General features: G+C 36.8%; 1 protein-coding gene across 2 annotated transcripts in view; it reads right to left on the bottom strand.

Annotated features, from left to right (window-relative positions):
- CDH12 (cadherin 12) overlaps positions 1 to 12,742 on the bottom strand; it is a 1,213,596-nt gene that overhangs the window by 107,896 nt on the left and 1,092,958 nt on the right. For both annotated transcript variants that reach the window (XM_044932643.2, XM_025270675.3), the window contains exon 6: positions 5,041 to 5,160. In XM_044932643.2, the coding sequence (XP_044788578.2) occupies positions 5,041 to 5,160 (120 nt within the window). The remainder of the gene's footprint in view (positions 1 to 5,040; positions 5,161 to 12,742) is intronic.

Here is a 12,742-nt window from a genome sequence, read left to right as displayed (position 1 = left end):
ACTGGTAAAGTAATGCTCAAAATTCTCCAAGCCAGGCTTCAGCAATATGTGAATCATGAACTTCCAGATGTTCAAGCTGGTTTTACAAAAGGCACAGGAACCAGAGATCAAATTATGAACATCTGCTGGATCATTGAATAGAGTTCCAGATAAACATCTATTTCTGCTTTATTGACCAGGTAACTTAGTGGTAAAGAATCTGCCTGTCAATGCAGGAGACACAGGTTTGAGTCCTGGGTCCGGGAGATCCCCTGGAGAAGGAAATGGCAACACACTCCAGTATTCTTGCCTGGGAAATCCCATGGACAGAGGAGCCTGGCAGGCTACAGTCCATGGGGTTGCAAGAGTGTTGGGTTCAACTTGGTAACTAAACAGCAACAAACCATGAATAGCTGTTCTACTTTTTTCATATCTGTCATCAAAGTCATCTTCAGAGGACTGTATTGGTCATTCTATCTAAAATTCTACACTGAATTAGTTTTCTATTGCTTCTGCAATGAATTTTTTTAAAAGCTAGCTCATTCTTAAACTTTATTATAAATGTGGTGTCCATGACCACACAGATAAGGTGTATAATTAAAAAAATAAATGTTGCCAATAATGTATTTTGAGGATAAGAAGAGTTATCAGCTTATTTTGAGGAGAAAATTTGAAGTTTGTATGGTCCAACTTTGCATCTATAACATGCCTTAACTATTCTTTAAGATTTAGAAGTCACTTCCCAAAAAGTTTTTTTTTTTTTTTTTCTGAAGAAATTTCCCCTCTCATCAGCCTATATCTAGTGCCCAGGAGTCACACTATGTATCATAGAACTGTATCCTAGGAAACCCAAATGTAATTTTCTGAGGACCTGATGACCTCCTTCAGATAGATGGGGATCTATTTGAGGATTGACTTGATTCATCTCAGAATCCTGGCACACAGAACCTACTAGGCCATTGGTTAGAGATAAATATGTATCAAGGAATTAATACTAAAGTCCAGCACCTTATCACTCATTACCTGCTTTAACACTTCCAGTAAAGTGAAGTTCACCATCTCTTGAGGTGTTTGTCCCTCTTATTTATGGACAAGTATTAACATCTTTTTTTTTTTTGTTAACGAAACCAAAATTCTTTTTCCTATAATGCCTGCCAGCCACTGATAGTCCTTTTACTCTTGTGCAGCACAGAATACAGCTAGTTCCTCTTCTATACAACAGCTCCACAACTTCCTAAAGACATACCCCTGGAGTATTTTCCTTTCAAGGCCAAATAGTCTTATTTCTATCTGCTGATTTGTGCATTCCATGGTTTCTAAAATAGGGCAAATAGAGTTCACACAGAGTTCTCATAAAGTGTGACAAGGCAGAATACAAGGAAACCATTGTCTGTGGTATATTTTTAATCATGCGATTTACTGTACATATGCAAATTATTACAAAACAGGTAACAGCATATGCTGGCTAATCTTAATAATTGTCTATTTCCAATTTCACTCTTGTGAAAAAAAAAAATCGGTTTTTCACAAGCACTGACTGAAATGTCTGAATCCTGTAAGACTTTTCTCTGATTTAAAATCAAAGGCATGTTCAAGTCATGAAACAGTGTAAATATGTATATTGTAGTTTATATAAAGAATTAATTCAAAATAAAGTCTGACACATGCTTTAATTTTAGTATGGGGCTTTAAAACACTAATGCATTTTTTAAGACTGAAAAACATAACTATCAGTCAGGGTGGAGGAGGATTTATTTAGGAAGTAGGCTTAAGGAGAATAATCTCTAAACAAAATGTGCGAATGGAACTGAAAGAGGAAAAGTCTTGAGAAAGTGTCAGTTCTCTCAGTATTTTATCAAATTTCCCAAACAGAAGCAAGGACAGAAACACAGAGCATGAAATCTTAGGATAGTGGGTATAAGAAAAAAGAAAGTAACTCAGGCTTGCAACTCCATTCTCACTCAATTGTTTTCATGTGATTTCTCAAAATGCACACTAAATACATAGCAAAGTCTTACAAAGACACTTTTTGACAGTGCACGTAAACAAAAAGACATTGATAACAAATTCCTAAAGATGGCTGGTGGTGACGTTTACACAGTGTGAACATTCATAATGTCACTGAGTAGTACACTTAAAATGGTTAAAATAGTAAACTTTCTGTTAATGCATATTTTACCATGATAAACAATTTAAAGTTTACAAATTTTAGAATATGTTGAGCTAAAATAGTTTTATAATGCTTTCTCAGGTAGAGCTGAGATTATTTAGAAAAATCAACATTTCACCACATGATACACAAAATAGCAATATCTAGTTATCCAACTCAGACTAGATTTTGAAATCATTTAGAGAAAAATTCAAATACTTTAGAAGAATTATAAATGCAAATTGTCATGAGATCAATTATTTATAATAACATTTGTTTTCCTAAATAAAATAATTTATCAATACTATGGAAACATTTAACCTGTCAAATTCATGCATCAAATAAAATATTACAATGCCCCTCATTTACTGTTTTATAGATTATAAATATTTTTCTTATATATAATAAATATTAAGCCTATAGTGTATATAATATAAAAGTGTGTCAATATGACAAATATTTTAGTGTTTAATATATGCTAAATATAACAAGGATCAATATTATTTGATGTTTATAAATCCATATACCTTTTAGATTCTTAAAAATATTTAATAATCATTTGAGGCATATACATGAATGCATGCAAATGTTAATCACAGTGAACAATCTCTTAGGTAAGCCATGCTGCTGCTGCTGCTAAGTCACTTCAGTCGTGCCCGACTCTGTGCGACCCCATAGAAGGCAGCCCACCAGGCTTCCACGTCCCTGGGATTTTCCAGGCAAGAACACTAGAGTGGGTTGCCATTTCCTTCTCCAATGCATGAAAGTGAAAAGTGAAAGTGAAGTCGCTCAGTTGTGTCCGACTCTTAGCGACCCCATGGACTGCAGCCTACCAGGCTCCTCCGTCCATGGGATTTTCCAGGCAAAAGTACTGGAGTGGGGTAAGCCATAGAATTACCAAATTAGCCAATTTTAAAAAGAACTATCATTTGGGGACTTATTTCATAGAATGCATCAATTTATATCATTTATAAATAAACTGGCCTTATTTGTATATTGGATAGAGATGCAAGGGATGTTTGTCAAACAGCAATATCAATGAGAATGTAAAACTTTTATCATTCCAAATGAATAATAGTAAATGATTATATTTATCTGTTCATAAATATTTAGGTACCAGAATTTTTGATGAGGCTTTTTACCTAGAAATTATTTTAAACTGTTTTCTATAGTCAAATGTGTAAATTTTTAGATAGTATTAGTTTTTCATGCATTTTATTTCACAACAGCAAAAGGAATCATAAAAGGAAGCTATATGGCTGGAACAAATGGAGGCTATTTCTGAGAAATTGCAATTACCCTTGATTTTTGATTTATTCTGATCTACCACAAGGTGATAAATTTGACAAAAAGTCTCCTTAATGGCTTCTGTGCATGAAGAACTAGTTATCATTCTATTAATGAAGTGCTTCACCATCCACCCTTTTCCTGTCTAGTGGTCTGGGGCATTGTTAGTATCAAGCCTTCTGTCTCCAGTGAAAATCAATGCTTCAAAAAATCTATTCCATAGTTCACGCCAGAATTGTTTCACCTTCAGTTCTAAATAAAAGGCCTCATATAAAAATATAAATACACAATTACAAAAGCCTTATGATGAATATATATATATATACTCTTCTGTAAAATGATGCTTTCAGAAGACATTAGAATTTATCTAAATTTGATATTGAACAAGTCAAGAGGAGGCAACTATTTGATTCATATAATTGTCTGTTCAGTATTAATTTGACCAGAGTAATTATACTCTGCACCCATGATTTATGCTTCAATTCATCTTCATATTTTGTGTTTTTTTCATGGGATATTACCTCCATCTATAGTTATTTTGCCAATATTAAATATTTAATCTTTCTCCTGCCACATTTATTCTGAGTATATAAACTCATCTTCTCTATAATCATACAACTCAGTAAGTTTAGCCTAATACTAAAAACTTTCCTCCTCACCAATGTCTATACACCTTCCTTTCTTTATCTCTCATGCTCTCTGTCTGTGAGAAGTGCTTCTCAAAAGTTGAAGTGATCTAAGAGACATGATGTTCTTAATTTTACTTCTGTTAGATTTTTCCAAACATAATTGTATCAGAAAAAAAATAACCCATAATGTTTCAATCTCAAAAAAGGATGGATAGTATCTTTGATAATCTCATTATTTGTCTATACATTTGATGTATTGTACAAACCTTCTTAATTCCTCTGGAGCATTGTAACATCATAAACAACTTTCTTAAACTTTTTATCAGCAATTTTTCCTTTTTTTTATACAAATATACAAACTTTCCAAAGGTAAATAACAATAAACACCACAAAGTTTCCTCAGTACCTATACTGAAAATATTTCTTCTTTGAAAACTGGAATTTCAACAGTTTGACTTAAAAATGAGACTGAATTAAAAAACACAGAGCAGAAAAAATAGTGATCTTGGAGTTTCAAGTTTGGCAGCCCTCTCCTTTCCCCTAGTAGAAGCATAAATCTATATTTATCCAAAGTCACCATCCATAACCCTTGATAAAGAGAATAGAAATTTCATAATCTTGAGTTGATTAGGCCCCCAAATTGAATATAATTGAACTCAACCAATAAAAAATGAAATAAAAAAGCTATTTTAGCTAGAACAAGCAAACAAACAAAAAATATTCCTAGCCTTTTGAAAATTTAAAGTAAATTAAAAGAGAATTCCTAACAAATTTGGACTTGGCATATATGTGTAAAAAGATTTATTTTTATATCAGTTTCTATCTGAAGGAAATAGCTCTGTAGCAGCAAGGTAAGATCTGATCTTCTTTGCTTGATAGTCAGCACACTGAATCTTTATTGAGGTGTTAGAAGAGGCAAGTTCCCATGCCAAGATTTAATTAAAGTTTAAATATTTGAAAGGGCAGTGATAATGTTGTCTCTAATAAAAATTTTACCTGTCTTGGGATCAATAGAGAAATAAGGTTGTCCCTGAAGAATGCTGTAAACGACTCTGGCACTGTTTCCATAAGTTGGGTCATCAGCATCCGTGGCCTTGACTTGGAGAACATATGCACCTGGAAAATAAGACAATATGACTCTAGCAACTTTGTTGTATAGAGCTCAAGGGTATGTCTTTTATCATCTGGACTCCTTTTTCCTTTGGACTTTGGCATTCTTTTAATCTGTGAGTGTAAGGAGACACTGAGAGTAACTCAACTATTATAACCAAAATGTTGAGCAACAATATTAGCTATTACTGGAAATGAGGAGTATGTCAAGGCTGTATATTGTCACCCTACTTATTTAACTTATATGCAGAGTACATCATGAGAAACGCTGGGATGGAGGAAGCACGAGCTGGAATCAAGATTGCCAGGAAATATATCAATAACCTCAGATATGCAGATGACACCACCCTTATGGCAGAAAGTGAAGAGGAACAAAGAGCTTCTTGATGACAGTGAAAGAGGAGAGTGAAAAAGTTGGCTTAAAGCTCAACATTCAGAAAACAAAGATCATGGCATCCGGTCCCACCACTTCATGGGAAATAGACGGGGAAACAGTGGAAATAGTGTCAGACTTTATTTTTCTGGGCTTCAAAGTCACTGCAGATGGTAATTGCAGCCATGAAATTAAAAGACGTTTATTCCTTGGAAGGAAAGTTATGACCAACCTAGACAGCATATTAAAAAGCAGAGACAGTACTTTGCCAACAAAGGTCCGACTAGTCAAGGCTATGGTTTTTCCAGTGGTTGTGTATGGATGTGAGAGTTGGACTACAAAGAAAGCTAAGCACAGAAGAATTGATGCTTTTGAACTGTGGTGTTGGAGAAGACCCTTGAGAGTCCCGTGGACCTCAAGGAGCTCCAACCAGAACATGCTAAAGGAGATCAGTCCTGAGTGTTCATTGGAAGGACTGATGTTGAAGCTGAAACTCCAATACTTTGGCCACCTGATGAGAAGAGCTGACTCATTTGAAAAGACCCTGATGCTGGGAAAGATTGAGAGCAGGAGGAGAAGGGGACAACAGAGGATGAGATGGTTGGATGGCATCACTGACTTGATGGACATGGGTTTGGGTGGACTCCAGGAGTTGGTGATGGACAGGGAGGCCTGGTCTGCTGTGGTTCATTGGGTCACAAAGAGTCGGACATGAGTGAGCAACTGAACTGAACTCAGTGCAAATAATAACTCTTTTAAATAGGTATCATTTCCAGTAGCGCCATCATAGACCTGAAAGTCACTGCAGTAGCTTTATTGATTTGTACACCAAAGAAAACATGACTAGGCTTACATTAGCTCATCTGCTTACTGTAGGTGTTTAATTGCATGATTAGGATATCAAAGAAGAGCTAAAAGGTTTAAGGCTTCTTGAACTTTAGAGGGTATAAGTAATTTGCAATTGCAATTTAAAAATCAACATTTACACACTTGTTTAGGAAGCCTTTAATTAGGAGAGAATATTTGAGAAAGCGGGGAACCAGAAATAATTGCAATAGTATCTAGAGAAGCACCTTTATGCCTCAAGGTTTAATTACTCTAAGTGATCGCTGATATTGGAAAACTTTAAGAAAATCTAATGCCAAAGAATGATTGCAATCCAATTGCCCAAAGAAAGGCAATGCCAAAGAATGCTCAAACTACTGCACAACTACATTCATCTCACATGCTAGTAAAGTAATGCTCAAAAATCTCCAAGCCAGGCTTCAACAATATGTGAACTGTGAACTTCCAGATGTTTAAGTGGGATTTAGAAAAGGCAGAAGAACCATAGATCAAATTGCCAACATCCACTGGATCATCAAAAAAGCAAGAGAGTTCCAGAAAAACATCTATTTCTGCTTTATTGACTATGCCGAAGTCTTTGACTGTGTGTATCAAAATAAACTCTGGAAAATTCTGAAAGAGATGGGAATACCAGACCACCTGACCTGTCTCTTAAGAAACATGTATGCAGGTCAGGAAGCAACAGTTAGAACTGGACCTGGAACAACAGACTGGGTCCAAATAGGGAAAAGAGTACTTCAAGGCTGTATATTATCACCCTGCCTGTTAAATTTATATGCAGATTGCATCATGAGAAACACTGGGCTGGATGAAGCACAAGCTGGAATCAAGATTGCCAGGAAAAATATCAATAACCTCAGATACCCAGATGACATGACCCTTATAGCAGAAAGCAAAGAGGAACTAAAGATCATCTTGATGAAAGTGAAAGAGGAGAGTTAAAAAGCTGGCTTAAAGCTCAACATTCAGAAAACTAAGATCATGAAATCTGGTCCCATCACTTCATGACAAATAGATGGGTAAACAGTAGAAACAGTGACAGATCTTATTTTCTTGGGCTCCAAAATCACTGCAGATGGTGACTGCAGCCATGAAATTAAAAGATGCTTTGCTCCTTGGAAGAAAATTTATGACCAAGCTAGACATCAATTAAAAAGCAGAGACATTTCTTTGCCAACAAAGGTCTCTCTAGTCAAAGCTATGGTTTTTCCAGTGGTTATGTATGGATGTGAGAGTTGGACTATAAAGAAAGCAGAGAGCTGAAGAATTGATGCTTTTGAACTGTGGTGTTGGAGAAGACTCTTGAGATTCCCTTGGACCTCAAGGAGAGCCAAACAATCCATACTAAAGGAAGTCAGTCTTAAATACTCATTGGAAGGACTGATGCTGAAGATGAAACTCCAATACTCTGGTTACCTGATGCAAATAATTGACTCATTTGAAAAGAACCTAATGCTGGGAAAGATTGAAGGTGAGAGGAGAATGGGATGACAGTGGGTGAGGTGGTTGGATAGCATCACTGACTCAATGGACGTGAGCAAATCCTGGAGTTGGTGATGGACATGGAAGCCTAGTGTGCGGCAGTCAATGGGGTCACAAAGCATCAGACACAACTGAACTGAACTAAATTGAAGAGAAGTTTATGGGAGTTTTAGTAATTTTGTCTCATATATTCATAGTCACAGTTAAATCCTTCTCTGAGAACTAAGTGAGCTTCTCTACTTAACGTCCATTCAGTTCAATGTTACTATTTAGAATTGAAAATATAGTAAAATCAAAATTATCAAACATGGTGTTAATAAAATAATATGTTGCTGATGAGGAAGGAAATATCTCTTGAGCATAAATAGAGTGATATATACATCAGAGTTATACAGTGGACTTTTTATACAGTGGACAGAGTTATACAGCACTTTTCCTCTCTCAGTGACACTCAGTGTAACTGTCAGTTTGGAGAATGCAAGATTGCTTCATTTACTCATTCAGGCTTTTCCTTTAAGACAGTGAGAACCAGGAACAAACTCAGTCTTAAGTGTTTGCTATAAAACCTAAGGTAATGAGCCATCTCTTCACCTCCTTTTTTGGTTATATGAAGTGTTAGAATGCTAAAAAACAAGAATAAGAATAAGAAATAAACTCCGTGGACATGTGTGCTTGTGGTTAGTCGCTCAGTCATGTTGGACTCTTTGCGACCTTGTGGACTGTAGCAATGCCAAATGTCTTAAGATATTTTGGTGAATTCTAGTTATATCAACAGATGAAGCATATGTGTTATTACAACAGCCTTTCGCAGGAAAGGAAACTACTAGAAGGAAAGTAGGCAAATATTTCTGAGGTTTAAAGAATGAGAACTATTGTTCTTCATCATCCATCATCTTTATCACCAACAATATCTGCCTCATCATTAATAATTATTTGACAACTAAGTATTGATAGGTAGGCATTGGCGTCTTGTATTAAAGCTTATCAAAGTTATGTCCTTCATAATGCTGTAGGAATGAACAGTTGCAAGAGTAAATTCCCTTCCCTCTTCTGAATAGAGATTCTTTTCCTCAGAAAAATCAGTCATCTGGATCTCCATTATCATTTAATGACATAGTGCTATACACATATTAAATAATGACCAGTTCTAGATATAAATATTGCAATTCTGGGCATAAATACATGCATTTAGTTCGAATAAAAAATATTAAATCTTCTAGAAAATACGTAGTAACAAATTTAATAAACTTTTACCTAACTGTCACCATATACTCAATGCAGAATTCAAGGACAAATAAGATAGTATCTTCCCTTTTACATTTCTGCTGTTAATATTAACATGAACATTCACTAAGTATGTAGACAAGTATATTCCAAATATATACTAAATTCTTTATGTTAACAATTTTAATCTCAAATATTAAAGGAGTTAAGAAGTATTCACATAAGTTATAGAAGCACCAAATTCAATTCCATTTTGCCCACCTCAAAAGGATCACTGAATACCAAGAATAATGACACTTGTTTCATCAATGCTATCGTTCAGAGTACTGACAAAAAAAATGATTATCCTCTCAATTTCAATAGAGCTTAAGTCTGGCTTAGTGAAAAGGCAGTTTCTGATGTAAGTTATTCAAGAATTCTTAGAGCTACCTCTATGTGAGTTTACAAGACAATTAAGCAGCATTGTATCAGCTTCTTTTGCTGACTGCTCATGACTTTCACTAAACTAATGCAAAGGAAGACTTGATACTCCCTTCATTAAGGAGACACAACTAATTATCTGGAGTACATACTTCTCCAAATACTACCTTGGTCAGTGCTTGAATAGCATCTCAGTTTCTGACACTAACAAAACACTAAATACTCAAGAGGTAGCAGGTGGTTGGGGGCCTGCTTAGTGTGAAACAAGGAAACAATATGATCAATGACATCCACAAAAATTGGGGTCATCTTCTTGTATGTAGCCATCATCTTAGAGTTTATTCTCCCATCACTCAAATGTAACCACCCTAAATGTTGAGGCTCAGAGAGTTTTAGTTATCTCTTCTCCCTAAGTTCTATTCAGTGATCATGTTGTGGGTTCTGGAACCTAGCGTAAGCAAATCAGCATTTTTTCATAACACAGCTATGCTTCTTAAGCTTACTTCTGTTTGCTCATGTAAAATGTGATAGTCACACTGTATTTAATTTTCTTAAAGATAGTATTATCAAGGGAGATACATTTTAGAAATAATCTGATACAATGTCTACATTTCACAAATAATTAATTTAAGCCCTATGATATCGAAACCATTCTTGTTGATACTAAAAGTCATTCTCATACAAAATGGTAGAGAGGTAGAAGTAGAACTGAGCCCTACTATCTCATGATTTCAGCCTGAGTGGGAATGGATCTGTTGATTCATTCACTTCTTTCAATCAAGAAATGCTCAGGGATCCATACCATGTACCAGGTACTACTCTCATAAAAAATAATACATTACATAATTATTTATTCTGTCAAACACCACTTCCAGCATGACAGGTCTATGCTTCTGTGTTCAGTCCTCAGTTCAGTTCAGTTCAGTCGCTCAGTCGTGTCCAACTCTTTGCGACCCCATGAATCGCAGCATGCCAGGCCTCCCTGTCCATCACCAATGCCCGGAGTTCACTCATACTCACGTCCATCGAGTCAGTGATGCCATCCAGCCATCTCATCCTCTGGTGTCCCCTTCTCCTCCTGCCCCCAATCCCTCCCAGCATCAGAGTCTTTTCCAATGAGTCAACGCTTTGCATGAGGTGGTCAAAGTACTGGAGTTTCAGCTTTAGCATCATTCCCTCCAAAGAAATCCCAGGGCTGATCTCCTTCAGAAAGGACTGGTTGAATCTCCTTGCAGTCCAAGGGACTCTCAAGAGTCTTCTCCAACACCACAGTTCAAAAGCATCAATTCTTCGGCGCTCAGCTTTCTTCACAGTCCAACTCTGACATCCATACATGACCCCTGGAAAAACCATAGCCTTGACTAGATGGACCTTTGTTGGCAAAGTAATGTCTGTGCTTTTGAATATGCTATCTAGGTTGGTCATAACTTTCCTTCCAAGGAGTAAGTGTATTTTAATTTCATGGCTGCAGTCACCATCTTCAGTGATTTTGGAGCCCACAAAAATAAAGTCTGACACTGTTTCCACTGTTTCCCCCCCTTAAACTCTTTGCGAGCCCATGGACTATACCTCTCCAGGCTCTTGTGTCCATGGGATTTTACAGGCAAGAATACTAGAGTGCGTTGCCAATTCCTACTCCAGGGGATCTTCCTGATCCAGGGATTAAACCCTCATCTCCTATGTCTCTTGCTTTGCAGGCAGATTGTTTACCCCCTGAGACACTTGGGAAGACAGATTTATACTCTACGTAGTTTGCTTTTTTTTTTTTTTGTATTTGGGATAGTAAATAAACAAATTTTTTAGAGATACATTGAAAAGTAAGTGGATTATATTGAATTTATGACTTCTTGTTTAATTTCCCATATATATAAGGTCATTCTAAAAATTGAATATATTCTTTGCTTTTAATCACCCTGCCACTATCTGGTTTGAATCTTCACTCTCAAGTCACAAGGCTCCAAAACATTCTAATTGCTTCCCCTTCCAACTCCTATTACACAGGAGAATCACTTTCCCATAACACAAGATTGATCAAGTTACTTTCATTCATTAAAAAGAAAAAGTTGTGATTGAAAAAAAGAAAAGAAAAACTTTTAATGGATTTCTATTCCCAATGAAAGACAATTATCTAAATTCATTGACATGCTATGAATAGCATGACATTAATGGGTTTCACTCTCCCTCCCAGATTAACTTCCAACTTGGGACACTTGTAGTGATTGTACATACTTATTTACTGTTTATTCGAGACATTTTCACCCATGTTCTTGCTCAAGTGACCTTGCTGCCTGGAAGATATTGGTTTCCACCATCTGGAGCTATCCCACACACTCTTGATGTCCCAAATCTACTTTCTCTTCTGTGAGTCTGTGCTTTTCTGCTCCCAAGCAGAGATAATTTGTCCACTCCTCTGTACTTCCAGTAGCCTTAGTATATTTTGATTTTTAAAACTCTACACATCATGTGTTCTTTTCATGGACCACATAGTTTTTTTACATCAGCAGCCCCTCCATATTCATTTTTTGTACATCTACTGTCGGTCATGAATTACATCCTAAATAAATGTTTATTGGTGAATGCTTATCATATCAGAGAAGGCAATGGCACCCCACTCCAGTAGTCTTGCTTGGAAAATCCCATGGACGGAGGAGCCTGGTGGGCTGCAGTCCATGGGGTCGCTACAAGTCCGACAAGACTGAGCAACTTCACTTTCACTTTTCACTTTCATGCATTGGAGAAGGAAATGGCAACCCATTCCAGAATTCTTGCCTGGAGAATCCCAGGGACGGGGAAGCCTGGTGAGCTGCCGTCTATGGGGTCACACAGAGTTGGACACGACTGAAGCGACTTAGCAGCAGCAGCAGCAGCAGCTTATCATATTCACATGTACAAAAAAGACAAAAATAAATCACATAACACTCTAAATGGCCAACCTGGCAGCTAGTTACGGCCTTCAGGCAGTCAGTTCAGTCGCTCAGTCGTGTCCGACTCTTTGCGACCCCATGAATCGCAGCACACCAGGCCTCCCTGTCGATCACCAACTCCAGGAGTTCACTGAGACTCACGTCCATCGAGTCAGTGATGCCATCCAGCCATCTCATCCTCTATCGTCCCCTTCTCCTCCTGCCCCCAATCCCTCCCAGCATCAGAGTCTTTTCCAATGAGAGTCTCTTTTAACACTAAATTGGGAGTTTAACTTGTCTTGAATTTCTAACGCACATCACTGTTCTCATTTAAGAAAGC

The sequence above is a fragment of the Bubalus bubalis genome, chromosome 19 (genome assembly GCF_019923935.1).
Source record: "Bubalus bubalis isolate 160015118507 breed Murrah chromosome 19, NDDB_SH_1, whole genome shotgun sequence".
NCBI lineage: Eukaryota > Metazoa > Chordata > Mammalia > Artiodactyla > Bovidae > Bubalus > Bubalus bubalis.
This window is presented reverse-complemented; position numbering and strand designations above follow the sequence as displayed.